This window comes from Ranitomeya variabilis, chromosome 2 (genome assembly GCF_051348905.1).
Source record: "Ranitomeya variabilis isolate aRanVar5 chromosome 2, aRanVar5.hap1, whole genome shotgun sequence".
In the NCBI taxonomy this organism is placed as follows: domain Eukaryota; kingdom Metazoa; phylum Chordata; class Amphibia; order Anura; family Dendrobatidae; genus Ranitomeya; species Ranitomeya variabilis.
In genome coordinates, this window is record NC_135233.1 from 797,041,339 (window position 1) to 797,064,090 (window position 22,752).

The 22,752-nt window shown below is 46.5% G+C and overlaps 1 protein-coding gene across 4 annotated transcripts in view; it reads left to right on the top strand.

The window, feature by feature from the left end:
* COL12A1 (collagen type XII alpha 1 chain) overlaps positions 1–22,752 on the top strand; it is a 223,217-nt gene that overhangs the window by 98,392 nt on the left and 102,073 nt on the right. For all 4 annotated transcript variants that reach the window (XM_077289886.1, XM_077289885.1, XM_077289887.1 and 1 more), the window contains 3 exons: positions 45–177; positions 270–296; positions 634–776. In XM_077289886.1, coding sequence (XP_077146001.1) covers positions 45–177; positions 270–296; positions 634–776 — 303 coding nt within the window. The remainder of the gene's footprint in view (positions 1–44; positions 178–269; positions 297–633; positions 777–22,752) is intronic.

Here is a 22,752-nt window from a genome sequence, read left to right on the forward strand (position 1 = left end):
CACTTTACTTTGCCAGTTTAAAACATATAATTATGTGATTACAGACCATTCTTGAAGGGGAAAAGAACAGCTTGGTATTTGAAGAGCTTGATCCCGATACACGATATGAAGTCTCAGTGACTGCTATTTACCCGGATGAATCAGAAAGTGAAGATCTTATAGGAGTTGAGAAAACATGTAAAGCCTTCTCTTTTTTGGATAACACTTTATCTCTGTGATGTATCAAGTTATAACTCTAATTATGTTTCCCCTTTTCTCTGCTCTCTTAGTACCAAAGATTCCTGTAACAACTCCAAGTGAGTAAATATATAAAAGCTAGTAAACATTTACTAGAATCTGCTTCTAAAACAATACATTCTTGAAAGCATTTTCCAGCTTTATATAAATATTTATAATCATTAACAAGAGGTTATGCAACTTTCTAATATATTAATGTAATAATCTTCCCTTCTTAGCTTTCTTCAGTGAACAGAAACTTCTCAGAGGCCTAAAACAAAATATATCACAAAGTTGCAAAACTTTTCTTTTTGCAATTATTGAGCTTTTAATGTACAACATTAGGACAGTGGCGTACATGTGCATTGTGCTGTATGCTAATACCGATGTAATAATTTTGAACTTTTCCCATACTAGGTCCAAGAAACGGTCCTCGTAACCTGCAAGTGTTCAATGCAACCTCCAGTAGCTTGACTGTGAGATGGGACCCGGCCAGTGGCAAAGTGCAACGATATAGAATATTTTACCAGCCTGCTGTAGGAGATGGAGCTGAACAAACGGTTAGTTGATAATTCAATGTCACACAGACTGAAAAGCTTACATGTTAATTACACATTATCAAATAGAAGAGATTTGTGGGTGACTTACAATAACATCATACAGAGCTGTAGGTTGACTTTGTTTCACAAAAGGTTCAATGTATTGTATCTACCATGTATCTAAACACCCTGATCCATGCAGAGTGGTTTGTTGTTGCCTCATCAGACAACCAGAACCCAGGGTAAATGGCAAGATTGGCCCCAGCTACATCCTTGCATTATAAAAACTAGGCATTTATGTAAAGATTAGATGACTACTTGGACCATGTAATAATCTTAGTAGAGATTTATAGCATGTTGTAAATCTCTCAGCAATGTCATGAAAAGTGGGAGATCCATGTCATTACTAAGATGCTGTTGTAGGCAGCTCAGCCATGATTCAAAGTGCGAGTTATGTCTCATAGTTAGGTATGGGGAGACATCTGTCTGGGTGCCACTACCAACAGTATTATACAACAATGAAACTGAAACAATAGAAAATTAATTTACTAATAAGAGAAGCAATACAAAGTGCCTTTTTCAACTTTTGCCTAGTTGTCACTGTTCATTTCATGTAGACATTTGTTCAAAAACTGAAGGGGGCTGCTGGGGCAAGTGGGAGAGCCGTCCGTTCATGTTATGGGTAAGCATGCATTGATAATTAATTGACTAAGGAGTGCTATGTGGGATACTGCCTTTGGCACTCCTTTACTATATTGAAATCTCCCCTGCTATGTGTGTAATATTTGGAATAGTATAACTGCTATTAGTGTGCTTGCCCTGGATGTACTTTGCTCTTCCCACCTGAACCAGCTTACCTTCAGGTTCCTATCCGTATTTCCTACCTGTATGGGTGATAATACCTACTATGTACTGATATGTATTTTTGTAAAAATAAAGAATTTTTTCTGATGATTACTATGATCTTTGGGATTTGTATACTCCGTTTTTTGCTGTATTTTATTTGTTCAGAAACTGAATGGTAAACACATTTGAGCAAAGTTCCCACAAACATCTGCAAATTTAAGGAAAATATCTTATCTACATTGTGCTGATTTTATGATGCTTTACTATTGTATCAAGAATTGGGGCCAGGATTACTTCATTCTAAAGTCTCCCCATATACATTAGACTAAAGTTGCAGGATTTTCTATCGACTAATTCAGTTGACAGTTTACTGTGTATGGGAGCCCCAGATAGATTATCAAGGAAGTCATGTCTGATTTTGAACTGCCTTTCCTTCTTTTCTTCCGGATAAGCTGAAAACAAAGATTGCAAAAAATTTGCTTGGCGGAGAATGTGCTCTTGTGTATGGAAGAGTAGGGGGAGATAGCAGCTGGCCAAGCAATTGGCCTTTCCATTGTGCCACCGACAGCTATTTAAGGTGTATGTGAGGGGGGTTTAGAATTGTTAGAGTTTAAGTGGTCAGATCCAGCCCTTCAGACTCTTATGATATGTCTCAATAACATGCTATAAATATGTATAATCAGAAAAGCAATTTAATTTATAGCTTGTAAACTATAAAATGCTTTTGGCCCAGAGAAATATGTGCAGGGTTACACAGGAGGCCAAAAGCTTTTAATATCTATTTTAAAGAGGACCTTTGACCAGTTTTAGCATGTTAAACTGGCCACATCATAGAATAGTGGCTGCAGAGCTGAGTAAATCATAATTTTTATTTTTTAATGTCTCCTCTTTGTTTTGAGAGATACTGGCTTGAAAAGTTTAGTTTACAATTTGTGTAATAGTTCAACTAGCAGAGATTTGTCTCTGGTGGCTTGTACTTCTTCCCCTGCATGAGGTTGACCAATCATAAGCAGGCAGCAACATACTGTTAGGGCTAGCGGAACGCACCGAGTAAGTATAAATGTTTTATTGAAACAGATGTGTTCGCAGCCCGGGGTCCACCGTGCAGGAGAACCTGCTGCTAGGAAATGGCGGCACTATATGGCGGTATGAACCGGCTCTGTTAGCTTCACAGAGCAGCCGAGAAAGTAAAGCTCTGTGCACTGTTAGACTTTCACAGAGGCACAGGCTAACTACCCAAAAGAGAGCAGTCAGTGGTCATGCATGCATACAAAACTCCTCACCGAAGGTGCCAGCATACTAGGGGCTTATTTCAGCCGGGTCCCTGAACACATACAACCACATGACCACACTGGCGCAAAGCACATAACTTGAAAAGACACTAGCGCATGGCCGCACGGCGAGCCTTAAATGGTTGCAGCACGTACAGGACCTTCCCAGAAGGACCAATGAGAGGCTGCTACAGAGCCTGTGTACCTACAGGACCTTCCTAGAAGGACCAATAGAAATGACAGCAGTATCTGAACTTGTGACCCTCGATCTCCACTGAGAGATCTTACTCTGGGCATGCTCAGAATGAGGAAAGCAGGACTTAGTCCCAGAAGCGTCTGCTCGCCGCTGCCCAACACTGGCCTCAATGGCAGAAGCAGGAAAGGCAGCAGCAACTCTTTGCACAGAGTCAGCCTGAGCAAGACGCTGGGACCGACGTCTCCGCTGAGCAGGCTCCACTGCGGCAGGAGAAGAATGGGAGACCGCAGCGGAGATGGCCCGAGATTCCCCCTGTGCAGAGGCAGGAACTCGACCCCTAACATTATCCCCCGTCCTAGGACCCCCCCCTCCTTGGACCTCGCTACGCTCGAATGCAGCAATGAGCTGCGGAGCTCGAATGTGCTCAGCAGGCTCTCAGGACCTGTTCTCAGGACCATAACCCTTCCAGTCCACCAAATAAAAATTTTTGCCATGTACCACCTTGTACCCCAAAATAGCGTTCACCTCGTAATCGTCCGTAGACGAACCCGATGTCCTGGCAGATGTCCTGGCAGATGACTCGGAAAACCGGGACATGTATACGGGCTTCAAGAGGGACACATGAAAGTGTCGGTGATACCCAGGCGTGGCGGAAGGGCTAACCGATAGACCACAGGGTTAACCTGCTCGAGGACCTTGAAAGGACCCAAGTAGCAAGGTGCAAACTTAGTGGACTCAACTCGCAGCCTGATGTTACGGGCGGAGAGCCACACCAAGTCGCTAGGAGCAAAGGTCAGAGCGGGGCGCCGATGTGCATCGGCGGAGGACCTCATTCTCTCCTTGGAAGCCCGAATGGCATCCTGAGAGCGGTCCCAAATATGCCATGCATCCACAGCCCAGTCTGCCACCCTGGAGTCAGCGGAAGACACGGGCATAGGCACAGGTACCCGCGGATGCTGACCATAATTGAGGAGGAATGGTGTTTGTCCAGTGGAGTCGGCTACGGCATTGTTCAGCGCAAACTCTGCCCACGATAGCAAGGATGCCCAGTCATCCTGCCTGACTGAGACAAAATGTCGCAAATATGTGACCAAGGTCTGGTTGGCCCTCTCTACCAACCCATTCGTCTCAGGATGATATGCGGAGGAGAGATTTAACTCAATGCTGAGAAGACGACAAAGCTCCCTCCAGAACCGAGATGCAAACTGGGGACCCCGGTCACTGACAATTTTGTCCGGCATACCGTGTAGGCGGAAGACGTGTTTTATGAACAATGCTGCCAAGGCCCGCGCAGAAGGTAACCGTGGTAGTGGCACCAAATGCACCATTTTCGAGAAATGATCAGTGATGACCCAAATGATGGTACAGCCACGAGACTTGGGCAAACCCACTACAAAGTCCATCCCGACCATCTCCCAAGGCCTGTCTGCCACCGGCAAGGGATAGAGTAACCCAGCTGGCCGTTGTCGAGGAGACTTATTTTTGGCGCAGGAGACACATGCCTGAATATAATCTTTGACATCTCGAACCATATGTGGCCACCAGTACATCCTCGCCAGCAGTTCAGATGTCCTCTTTGTCCCAAAGTGTCCACCCACCTTGGACGAATGAGCCCAAGAGAGAACATCCGGTCGCAAATTAATGGGCACAAAAGTCTTGCCCGGAGGCACAGACTGTAGCGAAACCGGAGCTACGGTTCTCAGGCTCTCCAAAGGGACAATAAGCCGAGGCTCTCCTTCCTCCTCCTCAGATGACACAGCAGAGTGAGAGAGGGTGTGAGCACGAATTTTCTTCTCCCCAGCAAGATAATGGAGGGTGAAGTGGAACTGGGAGAAGAACAAGGACCATCTGGCCTGGCGAGAATTTAGCTGCTGGGCTGTTTGTAAATATAACAAGTTTTTGTGGTCCGTGAAGACGTGAAAGGGAAAACGAGCCCACTCCAAGAGATGTCTCCACTCAGAGAAAGCCAACTTCATCTCCAGCAACTCCCTGTCCCCGATGGAATAATTCCTCTCCGCAGGTGTGAAGGTCTTGGAAAAGAAGAAGCACGGATGCTTCCGACCTTGAGCATCCTTTTGAAAGAGGACTGCTCCTGCACCAACAGAAGAGGCATCCACCTCCATTATGAACGGCTTATCAACATCGGGACGATGTAGGATGGGAGCGCAAGCAAAGTGAGACTTAATAGCAGAAAAGGCCCTGGAGACCTCTTCAGACCACAATTTGGGATTTGCTCCCTTCTTGGTGAGGGCTTCCAAGGGAGCTACCAAAGTTGAGAAATCGGGAATGAACTGGCGATAACAATTAAAGAACCCCATAAAGCGCTGCACCGCTTTAAGAGAATGGGGTTCTTGCCAGTCCATCACAGCCTGTAGTTTGGCAGGATCCATAGCCAATCCCTGGGCTGAGATGATATAGCCCAGGAAAGGTAAAGACTCCTGCTCAAACATACACTTCTCCAACTTTGCATAAAGAGAATTTGCCCGTAAGAGGTCGAAGACTCTGCCAACATCTCTCCGGTGGGAGTCGATATCTGGAGAGAAGATGAGAATATCATCCAGATAGACTACGTCCGAGGTGGAGAGCATATCCCAGAAGATGTTGTTGACAAAGTCTTGGAAGACGGCTGGGGCATTACAGAGCCCGAAGGGCATCACCAGATACTCATAGTGCCCATCTCTGGTGTTAAACGCCATCTTCCATTCATCCCCCTCACGGATGCGAATCAGGTTATGAGCACCCCGCAGATCTAATTTGGCAAATACCCTTGCTCCCCGAAGCCTATCAAAAAGCTCAGAAATCAGGGGCAGCGGGTACTTATTTTTAATGGTGATGGCTAGTGTTGAGCGATACTGTCCGATACTTGAAAGTATCGGTATCGGAAAGTATCGACCGATACCGGCAAAGTATCGGATCTAATCCGATACCGATACCCGATACCAATACAAGTCAATGGGACACCAAGTATCGGACGTTATCCTGTATGGTTCCCAGGGTCTGAAGGAGAGTAAACTCTCCTTCAGGCCCTGGGATCCATATCAATGTGTAAAAGAAAGAATTAAAATAAAAAATAGGGATATACTCACCCTCCGACGCAGCCTGGACTTTACCGCGGTAACCGGGAGCCGTTGTACCTAAGAATGCGCGCTTGAAGGGCCTTAGATGAGGTCACTGCGCTCTGATTGGTCCGTAGCGGTCGCGTGACCGCTACGCGACCAATCACAAAGCAGTGACGTCACCTAAGGTCTTTCAAGCGCTTGAAAGACCTTAGGTGATGTCACTGCTTTGTGATTGGTCACGTAGCGGTCACGCGACCGCTACGGACCAATCAGAGCGCAGTGACCTCATCTAAGGCCCTTCAAGCACGCATTCTTAGGTACAACGGCTCCCGGTTACGGCGGTAAAGTCCAGGAGCCGCCAGAGAGGTGAGTATATCCCTATTTTTTATTTTAATTCTTTATTTTACACATTGATATTAATCCCGATACCGATTCCCGATACCACAAAAGTATCGGATCTCGGTATCGGAATTCCGATACCCGCAAGTATCGGCCGATACCCGATACTTGCGGTATCGGAATGCTCAACACTAGTGATGGCATTAAGACCCCTGTAATCTATGCAAGGACGTAACTCTCCATTCTTATTCTGCACGAAGAAGAACCCCGCCCCTGCTGGTGACACTGACTTCCTAATGAACCCTCTTGCCAAATTCTCCTGGATGTATTGGGACATAGCCTCCGTTTCCGGGAGAGAGAGGGGATAGACACGTGTTGTGAATTTGGTTTCTGGGCTCCCCCGGTGGTTACTGGTGGTACTGAACTTGTGTGCTTCATCTCCTCTGTTCACCTGTTTCCATCAGGATGTGGGAGTTTCTATTTAGCCTTGCTCCTCAGTCATTTCTATGCCGGCCAACAATGTTACCAGAAGCCTTTCTGTTGCATGTTCCTGCTCCTAGACTACTATCAGCTAAGTTGGACTTGTAGTCCTAAGATTGTTTTGCATTTTTGTTCCAGTTCTCTGTTTTTGAATATTTCTGAGGCTGGAAGCTCTTGTGAGCTGAAATTGCCACTCTGGTGTCATGAGTTGATATTAGAGTCTTAAAGTAATTTCAGGATGGTGTTTTGAAAGGGTTTTCAGCTGACTGTGAAGTTCCCTTTTCTGTCTTCCTACTATCTAGTAAGCGGACCTCAATTTGCTAAACCTATCTTCATACTTCGTATGTCATTTTCCTCTAAAATCACCGACAATATATGTGGGGGCTACTGTCTGCCTTTTGGGGAAAATTTCTCTAGAGGTAAGCCAGGTCTGTATTTTCCTCTGCTAGGGTCAGTCAGTCCTCCGGCTGCCGCTGGGCGTCTAGGGATAAAACGTAGGCACGCTACCCGGCCACTGTTAGTTGTGCGGTAGGTTTAGCTCACAGTCAGCTCAAGTTCCCATCTTCCAAGAGCTAGTCCTTTTGTATGCTTTACTACGGTCTCTTGCCATTGAGAACCATGACAGTTTGGCCGGCCAAGAGTTAAAATAATTGGCAGAAGAAAGGAGAGAAAAGAAGTCTGCAGAGAATTTTTTTTTTTTTTTTTTCTGAGTTTGCTCATTAGTTGATTCACTTGCATCTCTGCTTACTGCAGCCTTCGTCTCTCTCTCCTTCTAATCCTTGAATGGTTCTGATTTCACCTGATTAAAATGGATCCTCAGAGTTTAGCTATTGGTTTGGATAATCTCGCTATGAAGGTTCAAAGTTTACAGGATTTTGTAATTCATGCTCCTATATCTGAACCTAGAATTCCTTTACCTGAATTTTTCTCCGGGGATAGATCTCGCTTCCAGAATTTCAAACATAATTGTAAATTATTTTTGTCTCTGAGATCTCGCTCCGCTGGAGATCCTGCACAGCAGGTCAGGATTGTAATTTCCTTGCTCCGGGGCGACCCTCAGGATTGGGCATTTGCTTTGGCACCAGGGGATCCTGCGTTGCTCAATGTGGATGCGTTTTTCCTGGCTTTGGGGTTGCTTTATGAGGAACCTCATTTAGAGATTCATTCAGGCTGAAAAAGCCTTGATGGCCCTGTCTCAAGGGCAAGATGAGGTTGAAATATACTGCCAAAAATTTCGTAAGTGGTCTGTGCTTACTCAGTGGAATGAGTGCGCCCTGGCGGCGAATTTCAGAGAGGGTCTCTCTGATGCCATTAAAGATGTTATGGTGGGGTTCCCTGTGCCTACAGGTCTGAATGAGTCCATGACAATGGCTATTCAGATTGATCGGCGTTTGCGGGAGCGCAAACCTGTGCACCATTTGGCGGTGTCTACTGAGAAGGCGCCAGAGATTATGCAATGTGATAGAATTCTGTCCAGAAGCGAACGACAGAATTTTAGGCGAAAAAATGGGTTATGCTTCTATTGTGGTGATTCAACTCATGTTATATCAGCATGCTCTAAACGTACTAAGAAGGTTGATAAGTCTGTTTCAATTGGCACTTTACAGTCTAAGTTTATTCTATCTGTGACCCTGATTTGCTCTTTATCGTCTATTACCGCGGACGCCTATGTCGACTCTGGCGCCGCTTTGAGTCTTATGGATTGGTCCTTTGCCAAACGCTGTGGGTTTAATTTAGAGCCTCTGGAAGTTCCTATACCTCTGAAGGGTATTGACTCCACGCCATTGGCTAGTAATAAACCACAATACTGGACACAAGTAACTATGCGTATTAATCCGGATCACCAGGAGATTATTCGCTTCCTTGTGTTGTATAATCTACATGATGTGTTGGTGCTTGGATTGCCATGGCTGCAATCTCATAACCAAGTCCTCGACTGGAAAGCAATGTCTGTGTTAAGCTGGGGATGTCAGGGGACTCATGGGGACGTACCTTTGGTTTCCATTTCGTCATCTATTCCCTCTGAGATTCCGGAATTTTTATCTGATTATCGTGACGTTTTTGAGGAGCCTAAACTTGGTTCACTACCTCCGCACAGAGATTGCGATTGTACTATAGATCTGATTCCGGGCAGTAAGTTTCCAAAGGGTCGTTTATTTAATCTATCTGTGCCTGAACATGCTGCTATGCGGGAATATATTAAGGAGTCCTTGGAAAAGGGACATATTCGTCCTTCGTCATCTCCCTTAGGAGCCGGTTTTTTCTTTGTATCTAAAAAAGATGGCTCTTTGAGGCCGTGTATTGATTATCGGCTTTTGAATAAAATCACGGTTAAATATCAGTATCCTTTGCCACTGCTTACTGATTTGTTTGCTCGAATAAAGGGGGCCAAGTGGTTCTCTAAGATTGATCTTCGTGGGGCGTATAATTTAGTGCGAATTAAGCAGGGGGATGAGTGGAAAACCGCATTTAATACGCCTGAGGGCCATTTTGAGTATTTAGTAATGCCTTTTGGTCTTTCAAATGCCCCTTCAGTCTTTCAGTCTTTTATGCATGACATTTTCCGTGAATATTTGGATAAATTTATGATTGTGTATCTGGATGATATTTTGATTTTTTCGGATGACTGGGACTCTCATGTCCAACAGGTCAGGAGGGTTTTTCAGGTTTTGCGTTCTAATTCCTTGTGTGTAAAGGCTTCTAAGTGTGTTTTTGGGGTTCAAAAGATTTCGTTTTTGGGGTACATTTTTTCCCCCTCTTCCATTGAGATGGACCCTGTCAAGGTTCAGGCTATTTGTGATTGGACGCAACCCTCTTCTCTTAAGAGCCTTCAGAAGTTTTTGGGCTTTGCTAATTTTTATCGTCGATTTATAACTGGTTTTTCTGATGTTGCTAAGCCGTTGACTGATTTGACTAAGAAGGGTGCTGATGTTGCTGATTGGTCCCCTGCTGCTGTGGAGGCCTTTCGGGAGCTTAAGCGCCGCTTTTCTTCCGCCCCTGTATTGCGTCAGCCTGATGTTACTCTTCCTTTTCAGGTTGAGGTCGACGCTTCAGAAATCGGAGCTGGGGCGGTTTTGTCGCAGAAAAGTTCCGACTGCTCCGTGATGAGACCTTGCACGTTCTTTTCTCGTAAATTTTCACCCGCTGAGCGAAATTATGATATTGGTAATCGGGAGCTCTTGGCTATGAAGTGGGCTTTTGAGGAGTGGCGTCATTGGCTTGAGGGGGCTAGACATCAGGTGGTGGTATTGACCGACCACAAGAATTTGATTTATCTTGAGTCTGCCAGGCGCCTGAATCCTAGACAGGCGCGCTGGTCGTTATTTTTCTCTCGGTTTAATTTTGTGGTTTCTTACCTACCGGGTTCTAAAAATGTGAAGGCGGATGCCCTTTCTAGGAGTTTTGAGCCTGATTCCCCTGGTAATTCTGAACCTACAGGTATCCTTAAGGATGGAGTGATATTATCTGCTGTTTCCCCAGACTTGCGACGGGTCTTGCAGGAGTTTCAGGCGGATAGACCTGATCGTTGCCCGCCTGGTAGACTGTTTGTTCCGGATGATTGGACCAGTAGAGTCATCTCGGAGGTCCATTCTTCTGCGTTAGCTGGTCATCCTGGAATCTTTGTTACCAGGGATTTGGTGGCTAGGTCCTTCTGGTGGCCTTCCCTGTCGCGAGATGTGCGAGGTTTTGTGCAGTCTTGTGATGTTTGTGCTCGGGCCAAGCCTTGTTGTTCTCGGGCTAGTGGATTGTTGTTATCTTTGCCTATTCCGAAGAGGCCTTGGACTCACATCTCCATGGATTTTATTTCTGATCTCCCTGTTTCTCAGAAGATGTCTGTCATCTGGGTGGTGTGTGACCATTTCTCTAAGATGGTCCATTTGGTCCCCTTGCCTAAATTGCCTTCCTCATCCGAGCTGGTTTCTCTGTTTTTTTCAAAATGTGGTTCGCTTGCATGGTATTCCGGAGAATATCGTTTCTGACAGGGGAACCCAATTCGTGTCTAGATTTTGGCGAGCGTTCTGTGCTAGGATGGGCATTGATTTGTCTTTTTCGTCTGCTTTCCATCCTCAGACTAATGGCCAGACCGAGCGAACTAATCAGACCTTGGAGACTTATTTGAGGTGTTTTGTGTCTGCGGATCAGGATGATTGGGTTGCCTTTTTGCCCTTGGCGGAGTTTGCCCTCAATAACCGGGCTAGTTCTGCCACCTTGGTTTCTCCTTTCTTCTGTAATTCGGGGTTTCATCCTCGTTTCTCTTCCGGTCAGGTGGAGTCTTCGGATTGTCCTGGAGTGGATGCTGTGGTGGAGAGGTTGCATCAGATTTGGGGGCATGTGGTGGACAATTTGAAGTTGTCCCAGGAGAAGACTCAGCAGTTTGCCAACCGCCGTCGTCGTGCTGGTCCTCGTTTTTGTGTTGGGGACTTGGTGTGGTTGTCTTCTCGTTTTGTCCCTATGAAGGTTTCTTCTCCTAAGTTTAAGCCTCGGTTCATCGGCCCGTACAAGATATTGGAGATTCTTAACCCTGTGTCCTTTCGTTTGGACCTCCCTGCATCTTTTTCTATTCATAATGTCTTCCATCGGTCATTGTTGCGCAGGTATGAGGTACCGGTTGTGCCTTCCGTTGAGCCTCCTGCTCCGGTGTTGGTTGAGGGTGAGTTGGAGTACGTTGTCGAGAAGATCTTGGACTCCCGTGTTTCCAGACGGAGACTTCAGTATTTGGTCAAGTGGAAGGGCTACGGTCAGGAGGATAATTCTTGGGTGACAGCCTCTGATGTTCATGCCTCCGATTTGGTCAGTGCCTTTCATAGGGCTCATCCTGATCGCCCTGGTGGTTCTGGTGAGGGTTCGGTGCCCCCTCCTTGAGGGGGGGGTACTGTTGTGAATTTGGTTTCTGGGCTCCCCCGGTGGTTACTGGTGGTACTGAACTTGTGTGCTTCATCTCCTCTGTTCACCTGTTTCCATCAGGATGTGGGAGTTTCTATTTAGCCTTGCTCCTCAGTCATTTCTATGCCGGCCAACAATGTTACCAGAAGCCTTTCTGTTGCATGTTCCTGCTCCTAGACTACTATCAGCTAAGTTGGACTTGTAGTCCTAAGATTGTTTTGCATTTTTGTTCCAGTTCTCTGTTTTTGAATATTTCTGAGGCTGGAAGCTCTTGTGAGCTGAAATTGCCACTCTGGTGTCATGAGTTGATATTAGAGTCTTAAAGTAATTTCAGGATGGTGTTTTGAAAGGGTTTTCAGCTGACTGTGAAGTTCCCTTTTCTGTCTTCCTACTATCTAGTAAGCGGACCTCAATTTGCTAAACCTATCTTCATACTTCGTATGTCATTTTCCTCTAAAATCACCGACAATATATGTGGGGGCTACTGTCTGCCTTTTGGGGAAAATTTCTCTAGAGGTAAGCCAGGTCTGTATTTTCCTCTGCTAGGGTCAGTCAGTCCTCCGGCTGGCGCTGGGCGTCTAGGGATAAAACGTAGGCACGCTACCCGGCCACTGTTAGTTGTGCGGTAGGTTTAGCTCACAGTCAGCTCGAGTTCCCATCTTCCAAGAGCTAGTCCTTTTGTATGCTTTACTACGGTCTCTTGCCATTGAGAACCATGACAGACACGTCCCCGAGGAGGTTCTGCTCCAGGCAAGAGATCAATAGGGCAGTCATAGGGGCGGTGAGGTGGAAGGGTCTCCGCAGCCTTTTTGGAGAAGACGTCAGCATAGGACCAATAGCATTTGGGAAGAGAAGAGAGATCTGCGGGTATCTCAGTGGTGGAAACCTGAACGCACTCTTTCACACATCTGCCCTTGCAAGCATCACTCCAACCCAATATCCTCCCAGAGGTGGGGAGTGGAAATGGAGCCAGGGTATTCCCAACAGAATCTCATCCATTCCCTCGGGAAGGACAAGAAGGGAAATAATCTCCTGGTGGGATGGGGACATGGCTAAGGTGAAAGGGACAGTCTGATGTGTGATCTGTAATGGAAGTGTAGACCCATTCACCACTCTAACAGTTACTGGTTTAGGTAGCTTTACCAGAGGTATTGTGTGGCGCAAAGCAAAAGCAGAGGACATGAAATACCCCTCTGCTCCTGAATCCACACAACGCTCAACTGTGTGAGTGGATGAGCCTAAGAGGATTGTCCCTTTAAAGGACAACTTGGAGGAAAATGCCGCTGAGTCTAGTGAACCCCCTCCTATGGTCACTAGGCGCGATCGTTTCCCTGACCGCCGTGGACATTGATTTGCGTAATGTCCCAGTTGGCAATTTTTACACACCACGGGTACTCGAGCGGACTGAGACCTAGGTCCCGCTCGAGAAACCTCCATGGCCTCATGGGAGTCGGATGCCTGAACAGGAGACTCTAGAGGTTTGGCAAAGGTGGGAGCCAGCCGAAACCTCTGCCTACACTGGGTCCGCTCCAACCTCCGCTCGTTAAAACAGAGATCGATGCGGGTAGAAATGGAAATGAACTCCTCCAGTGTGGCAGGAATCTCCCTGGTGGCTAAGGCGTCCTTTACATGATCTGCCAGTCCTTTCCAGAACACCGGAATAAGAACTTTATCTGGCCATTCTAGCTCAGAGGCTAGAGTCCGGTATTGGATGGCAAACTGGCTGACCATGGACGAACCCTGAGTAATTGCCAACAATTGGAGCGCGGTATCGTGGGTAACATGTGGTCCCAAAAAGACCTGCCTCAGAGCGTCCAAGAAGAGAGGAGCACTCTGTACCACACGATCATCACGCTCCCAAAGCAGCGTTGCCCACTCCAACGCCCTGCCCGACAAAAGAGAAATAATGAATGCCACTTTCGCCCGTTCCGTAGGAAAACGTGAAGCCAGGAGCTCGATGTGTATAGAGCACTGGCTCATGAATCTCCAACACAGTTTACTATCACCAGCAAACTTGTCTGAAAGTGGGAGACGGGGTATAGTCGGAGCAGGGGTGGCAGCGGACAGACTGGCTGCAGCTACACTTGCAGCCTGAACAGCGACAGCGGTGACATCCACAGCTGAGGTTGTACGCTCTAGAGCCGCCAACCTACCCTCCAGCTGCTGGATGTACCGCTGTAGACGCTGATCGTCCGCCATTTTCTAGCCAGACCCTGGCGCTAGTGTACTGTTAGAGCTAGCGGAACGCACCGAGTAAATATAAATGTTTTATTGAAACAGATGCTTTCGCAGCCCGGGGTCCACCGTGCAGGAGATCCTGCTGCAAGGAAATGGCGGCACTATATGGCGGTATGAACCGGCTCTGTTAGCTTCACAGAGCCGCAGAGAAAGTAAAGATCTGTGCCCTGTTAGACTTTCACAGAGGCACAGGCTAACTACCCAAAAGAGAGCAGTCAGTGGTCATGCATGCATACAAAACTCCTCGCCGGAGGTGCCAGCATACTAGGGGCTTATTTCAGCCGGGTCCCTGAATACATTCAAACACAATCTCCTCTCCGGAGGTGCCAGCATTCTAGGGGCTTATTTCAGCCGGGTCCCTGAACACATACAACCACATGACCACACTGGCGCAATGCACATAACTTGAAAAGACACTAGCGCATGGCCGTGCGGCCATACAAACATTAAATAGTTGCAGCACGTACAGGACCTTCCCAGAAGGACCAATGAGAGGCTGCTACAGAGCCTGCTGCGTACCTACAGGACCTTCCTAGAAGGACCAATAGAATTGACAGCAGTATCTGAACATGTGACCCTCGATCTCCACTGAGAGATCTTTCTCTGGGCATGCTCAGAACGAGGAAAGCAGGACTTAGTCCCAGAAGCATCTGCTCGCCGCTGCCCAACACTGGCCTCAATGGCAGAAGCAGGAAAGGCAGCAGCAACTCTTTGCACAGAGTCAGCCTGAGCGAGACGCTGGGACCCACGTCTCCGCTGAGCAGGCTCCACTGCAGCAGGAGAAGAATGGGAGACCGCAGTGGAGATGGCCCGAGATTCCCCCCGTGCAGAGCTGAGAACTCGACCCCTAACACATACAGGGATAAAAAGGTAGAGGTACAGCAGAGCAGATCTACAGTATATATCAATGCAAATACTTTCAGATCTCATCTCAGTGCTGTCCGCTCTTATCTCCCACACTGACTGCCATCAGATGAGATTTGGAAGTGTTTGCAGTGATAAAGCAGAGCTGAATTATGTATTCATTATAAACACTTCCAGATCTCATCTCGTGGCATTCAGTATGGGCAATAGGGTAAAAACTGACAGCAGGTTGAGATGAGATCTGGAAGAGTTTGTAATGGTACTTGACTCAGTTCGGCTGTATCTCTACCCAGGAGCTGCAGAGATCTGTGAGGAGTGGAGGGTGTGTTCTTTTCCCCTTTTATGTTGCTGCCTGCTTATGATCCACAATGGAGAGGAGAAATTGAAAAACAGAAAATGCGCTTCAGTCAACTTCGCAGCCACTATTCCAAGATGTGGCTAGTTTTACATGCTCAAACTGGTGACAGGTACTGTTTACGTTCTCAGCAGATTTGTCTATATCGTAAATGCCCTCTAAACAATGTTGTAAAATAGCGTGCTTATTTTTTTGTAGCTATCTTTCTGCTTTCACTTTATTTTCTAGTTTATTTTCATCTGCTTGTGATACTTTACTGTGTCATTTGTAATGGATAGTAGTATTTCTATGAGGATGGTGAAAAGTCATATGCAAATAAAAACTGCAATATTCACATGTCCAGGGTAGCCGTAGATGACATTGATTTTCTTGACATCAAGATTATCAGATATAATGATGGCAGGGTACAGACCGACGTGTTCCGAAAAGAGATGTCGGTCAATGCCCTGCTTCATTCCACCTCAGCACATACCAGGTCTACAATACGTGCTATACCAATAGGCCAATTTCTAAGAATGAAAAGGATTTGTTCCACGGATGAGGTCTTTGAGTGTCAGGCTAGGGATCCATCCACTCGCTTCCAGGATCGGGGATATAGCAGGAGGGTTATCAAGAAGGGCTATCTTCGAGCCAGGAGGGCTCCTAGAGACGAATTGCTCTGCAAGTCTTCCACTTCTACTCCCATTAAGAGGGATCAACCACTCAGATTTATTTCTACATTTAATAATAAATGGGACAATATTCGGGAGATTCTGCAGAGACATTGGTCAGTATTAAAAACAGAACCCACTTTAAACAAAATTCTACCGGATCGACCTTTGCTTACTGCCAGAAGGGGGAGGAGTCTGAAAGATCAACTGGTAAGGAGCCATTATGTTTCAGCCCCCCCCCCAGACTTTTTGGATCTGGACAACAGAGGTGGGGTTGTTTCCCCTGTGGTTCCTGCAAGGCATGCAGGAATATTATACGGGCCACTTCATTTTCGGCGGCGGGTGGAGGTAGAGAGTATTGGATCACGAGTTACATTTCATGTAGTACCACCCATGTAGTATACTATGCGGTGTGTACTTGCAATTTAATTTACATTGGCCTTACCTCTCGTGAGCTCCGTGTCAGGGCCCGAGAACATGTCAGAGACATCATGGCTGCAAGGGATGCCAACAATGTCTCGGAGTTAAAAACTATTCCGAGATATTTTAGACTAAATCATGATTGTAACCCTGATGCCTTTAAAATACGGGGGATCGATCGGGTACACGCGGGCGTCAGAGGTGGAGATCTTAAGCGCACACTGGCACAATTGGAATGCCGGTGGATTGTGTCTTTGGGGACCATGACTCCAAATGGCCTTAATGAAAAATTGTCCTTTGCTCCTTTTCTATAGGTGATTTTTAATATAAACAATCTTTCTTCCTCTGTTTCCCTGTTTTTATTGTATTATTAGTGGTTTTATGTATTAATTTGTTATGTTTTTCCTTTTTGGTTACAGTTTCCCTCTCTTTTTAATATTGCCCTTGTGTACTCTGCGTTGATATATTTGCTTCATGGACAGTTTGTGGATTGAATAGACAGTTAAAGAAGATGTTTTATGGAAATTTCTATCATTGCCATCACAGGGATTTTTATATTAACGTTCCGGTATGCCCATGTGGACATGGACCCTGTGAAGACAGTGCACTTTTCTGCAATTTACCTTTTTGCAATTTCCATTATTAGTTTGTCTATAAACATCTGGTGCTTTGCATGCTCCTTGTGGTAGCGCTTAGAATTTTGTCTGTATTATTGTGCCTCTGTTGTATCTCACTTTAAGATTAGGCTTGCCAGCACCTTGTCCCTGTTCCAAAATGGCCGCCGCAGTGGTGCAAATGCGCAGTGGACTCCCTGTTCGGCCATGCTCCAAAAGGCATCTCTAACAGTGACGCACAGATCACTAACGTCACGGGAGCTTTTCTCCATTTCTGTGCGCCGCTGAGATGGCCGGAAGGAGCGCAGTGCCGATGGGAGGATCCGCCCCCATGCACCGCATTACTTCAGCGGCAATCAGAAGCAGATGAAGCAGTGATATATAAGACCCCTCTGTACCATACTCCACACAGTCCCCTGAGGAAGCTCAGCACGCGAAACGTGCGTCGGGGCTATTTGTCTGACATCCCCAGCAGGAAACCACACATGGGTAAGCATAACCCATGGCACTTTACCTAATTTTATTACATGGGCTTAGTGCAATAGGGGTGGGATACGATAGGACATGGCACATTTTGCCTTTATTTTTACTTGCTATTAGCTATTAGCTTAGGATCCAAGTACCCCCTCCTATCCCTATACAGTGTGTGCACACTCTTTTTGCCCCTCATGATTGAGTACTTATACTATATCCTGTCTTGGGCTGCTCCCTCACATTTGTTAAATGTGTGTGCTTTTACGCTGTAGATGTCTATCATTCATCCATTGATCCTCATCATCTATACTGTTTGATATTTAGATTTTACTTATCCTTTGTATCACATTAATAAAGTTTATACACTTTATATGAAATTGATGACGTTTTGTTTATTTATGGGGCATTATGCTCTTGGAAAGCTTATAGGATTGTATTCATGTGGGAGTTTGCCCCTCCCCTTTCCCCTTGAAGTGCCATGGGTACTTTCTCTAGAAGGGATTGGCACATTAAGGAATGTATCCGCAAGGTCGGTCTTTGTTATAAATAATCACACGTCACAGGGTTGAATGAAATACATTATTTGTGCTATTTCAACGAGAAAATAACTTTTCAGATGGATTTTTAAGATAAATGTAGGACATGAATAAGGTACTTCATGAGCATCAAAGATGGAATCTCTAGGGTTAATATTAAATTATTTTTTTAACCCCAGTCTCTGACTAAGCAACCTATTTAGGGACTGCAAGAAAGCAAAATAAATTAGAAAAAACAGTACTTTATATCAGTTAATGGCATAAATGCGTACTTCAAAGCACTTCCAGCTGTTCTATAAAACGCATCTGCTAAAAGTATGACGATAAAATGTATTTTTTCAAAAATAAATCAAAGGCATGTTACTGAAATCCTGTGAGCTCAGCAGGCAATACTGGCCTTTTCCCATATTAGCAGATATGTTTATTCAGGGAGCAGAAAACTCTGTTTAATGCCATATCATAATAACTTTCAGGTGCACAGCCATAGCTTGGTAAAAACACCCCCAAAACAGATTTCTTTTTCCTTTGTAGAAGAGAAACAGGTTTATAAAGATGAAAGATGAAGTGGGGCTGAGCTACAGTCGGCATTCTAGTCCAGAGCTGCATTCACCATTCTGCAGCATTAATAACAGCCTATGAGATTGATAACAGGCACAGTCCTACCATTCTTCTTAGGGTACTGTCACACAGTGCCATTTTGATCGCTACGACGGTACGATTCGTGACGTTCTAGCGATATCCATACGATATCGCAGTGTCTGACACGCAGCAGCGATCAGGGACCCTGCTGAGAATCGTACGTCGTAGCAGATCGTATGGAACTTTCTTTCGTCGCTTGATCACCCGCTGACATCGCTGGATCGTTGTGTGTGACAGCGATCCAGCGATGTGTTCGCTTGTAACCAGGGTAAACATCGGGTAACTAAGCGCAGGGCCGCGCTTAGTAACCCGATGTTTACCCTGGTTACCAGCGTAAACGTAAAAAAAACAAACAGTACATACTCACATTCCGGTGTCTGTCCTCCGGCGTCTCAGCTTCTCTGCACTGTGAGCGCCGGCCAGCCAGAAAGCGAGCACAGCGGTGACGTCACCGCTCTGCTTTCCGGCCGCTGTGCTTACACAGTGCAGAGAAGCTGAGACGCCGGAGGACAGACACCGGAATGTGAGTATGTACTGTTTGTTTTTTTTACGTTTACGCTGGTAACCAGGGTAAACATCGGGTTACTAAGCGCGGCCCTGCGCTTAGTAACCCGATGTTTACCCTGGTTACCCGGGGACTTCGGCATCGCTCCAGCGCCGTGATTGCAACGTGTGACCGCAGTCTACGTCACTGGAGCGATAATCATACGACGCTGCGACGTCACGAATCGTGCCGTCGTAGCGATGTAAATGGTACTGTGTGACGGTACCCTTAGACTCCCATTTTGTCAGATAGCTAGAATGGAAATGACCAGAGGATGCTCTGTGTAGATATTGGGACTAGGGTTGAGCGACTTTCATTTTTTTAAGGTCGAGTCGGGTTTTGTGAAACCCGACTTTGTCCAGAGTCGAGTCGAGTGCAGTCGGCCGATTATCGCTAAAAGTCGGGGATCGACCGAAACACGAAACCCAATGCAAGTCAATGGGGAAGCATAGTCGGCAGTGAGTGGAGGCCAGGAAAACACCTACAGTGCCTATTTTAATGCCAAAAACATCCACTCTTGTTTCTGAAGCTTGTCAATCTTAATTAACTTTATAATAATAGTTGGGCATTGGAACTTGGGGGTCATTTTGCAAAAGTTGTGGAGGGTAGGGCTGGATCAAGCTTTTAGTGGGCTCAGGAAACGTGGACTACGTCACGGCGGTGGAGCAGTGAGAGGTAAGTATGTCAAGTTTGCAAGTGCTGTGATCCTAAGCAAGCAGGGAGGCCCCCTCGTTGGCATTGGCTCTGGCACAGGGCCCCTCAAAGTACAGCGGTGTGTTTGCACGGCGGGGGCGCCTCCCACCAGCAGCGACACTTTTGCGTACTCTGAGGAGCCCTGTGCCAGTGACGTCGCCAACGAGTATGCCCCCCCCACCTGATGAAGGAACCTGCACTTTCATCTGCACCTTCCTCTTTGTCCCTGTGTAAGGTGGTATAACATGCGGGAAGGGGAACCTTACTTTCAGCAGGGTCAGATTCTGGCTGTGTAGAGTGCAAGGGGAATGTAGTGGTCTAGGTCAATGTACCAGCAGACTCATCTAGCAGTGGCTGGGGAATGGGCAGGATGAGGAGGAAACAGATATAGGGCCAAAGAATAAAGTAGGCTACATGCAGTTCAAAATTGGTAACAGGACTAAACAGGCGGCATTGCTTTGTTGAGTGGAGTAGCAAACCCAGGAGCAGCAGACACTGTTTTAAGGGCCCAAACACACTAATAGGCCAAATGCAGTTTAATATTTGCTACTGTAGGCCAAAAGCCAGAAGGTAGAAGCTCAGCTTTATTCAGTTGAGGACAACACCAGGGAGGGGCAGACACCGTTAGTAGGCCGGAACCACCAATTTTTTAAAAAACAGCACTTAATGAGAGCCAGAAGGTAGAAGCTCAGCTTTATTCAGTTGAGGACAACACCAGGCAGGGGCAGACACCGTTAGTAGGCCGGAACCACCAATCTTTTAAAAAACAGCACTTAATGAGAGCCAGAAGGTAGAAGCTCAGCTTTATTCAGTTGAGGACAACACCAGGCAGGGGCAGACACCGTTAGTAGGCCGGAACCACCAATCTTTTAAAAAACAGCACTTAATGAGAGCCAGAAGGTAGAAGCTCAGCTTTATTCAGTTGAGGACAACACCAGGCAGGGGCAGACACCGTTAGTAGGCTGGAACCACCAATCTTTTAAAAAACAGCACTTAATGAGAGCCAGAAGGTAGAAGCTCAGCTTTATTCAGTTGAGGACAACACCAGGCAGGGGCAGACACCGTTAGTAGGCCGGAACCAACAATCTTTTAAAAAACAGCACTTAATGAGAGCCAGAAGGTAGAAGCTCAGATTTATTCATTTGAGGACAACTTGAATTAGGGACTGCAGACAGACTTACCAGGCTGTCCCCTGTGTGGACCATGCATCCAATACATTAACCCATTGCGCCACAAAGGACACGTAACCTTCCGTGGCCATGCCTACCGCTCCATGTGTCTGTTGTCAGGTGTACCTTTGGACTCACAGATTGACAGAATGAAAGGACAATGTGGTCTTTAACATGCTGGTGGAGGGGTGGGATGGCTTTTCTCGCAAAAGAATTGTCAACTGGGTAGCTCATAGCGTGGTACAACGTTGTCCATCATGGCTTTATTAATATTAAATAAAATAAAAAAATAGGCTCTATGCACTGTAAAATAGGTTCCAGGGGTACACGGGCAGCAGTGGTCAGGTCAGTGGAGGCCTAGTGGAAGGAGGGACCGCAGACAGGCTTCCAAGGCCTAACATAATAAAATGGGCTGGCTGTAGGCACTTTATAATTGGTTCCAGGGGGACACGGGCAGCAGTGGTCTGGTCATTGGAGGCCTAGTGGAAGGAGGGACCGCAGACAGGCTTCGAAGGCCTAACATAATAAAATGGGCTGGCTGTAGGCACTTTATAATTGGTTCCAGGGGTACACGGGCAGCAGTGGTCTGGTCATTGGAGGCCTAGTGGAAGAAGGGACTGCAGACAGGCTTCGAAGGCCTAACATAATAAAATGGGCTGGCTGTAGGCACTTTATAATTGGTTCCAGGGGTACACGGGCAGCAGTGGTCAGGTCAGTGGAGGCCTAGTGGAAGGAGGGACCGCAGACAGGCTTCCAAGGCCTAACATAATAAAATGGGCTTGCTGTAGGCACTTTATAATTGGTTCCAGGGGTACACGGGAAGCAGTGGTCAGGTCAGTGGAGGCCTAGTGGAAGGAGGGACCGCAGACAGGCTTCCAAGGCCTAACATAATAAAATGGGCTGGCTGTTGGCACTTTATAATTGGTTCCAGGGGTACACGGGCAGCAGTGGTCTGGTCAACGGAGGCCGATTGTAATGAGTGTCTGCCAGTTAGTAGTCCAAAACAACAAATAAATGTGAATGTCTCGCATTAAAACAAAACAAAAACACTAAAGGGTGCAATCATTAGGTTCAGGAGTGGGATCCTCTGCATTGTTTCAGACCTACTAATTTAGCGCAAAGTATTTACTGTGGTAAATAGAGGACACTGCCCCTGACTATGTTAAGTACCATCATACATGTCAACACAATGGTATTGTCAGTGGCAGGTATGGAAGGATGTCAGCGCATAGACTAAACATTGGTGGAAGTGTGAGAGATAACTGTGGAAGTGGTAGAGCAATGTTTGACCTGGGGGTGGGTGAACTCTCTTGTGGCCGGCGGTACAGGCCCAGGGCCCCTCATGTTACAACAGTGTGTCTGACGTTGGGTGCGCACCACCACCGCCAGAGACACTTTATTGTACTATGAGGGACCCAGTAGCAATGCCATCGACCAAAAGCGAGCACACCCACCTCTTCAGACAAACAGCAGTCTCACGGTTGCTTGCGCCAAGTCGCGATACCACGGCCCCGTGTGGGGAGTTTGGCCATTTAGGGAGGTGTAAACATGTCGTATGCTGGACAATCAGCTGCAGAAAATTAGACATTAGAAAAGTAATTCACAGTAGTCCACAGGCAAGAGCTTTTCATAGGAAAGCTAGGTGTCGGCCGGGCAAGGTGGGGCAAAAGATTTCGAAATCCAGTTGTGGTTCATTTTAATGAATGTTAGATCATTAACATTTTGG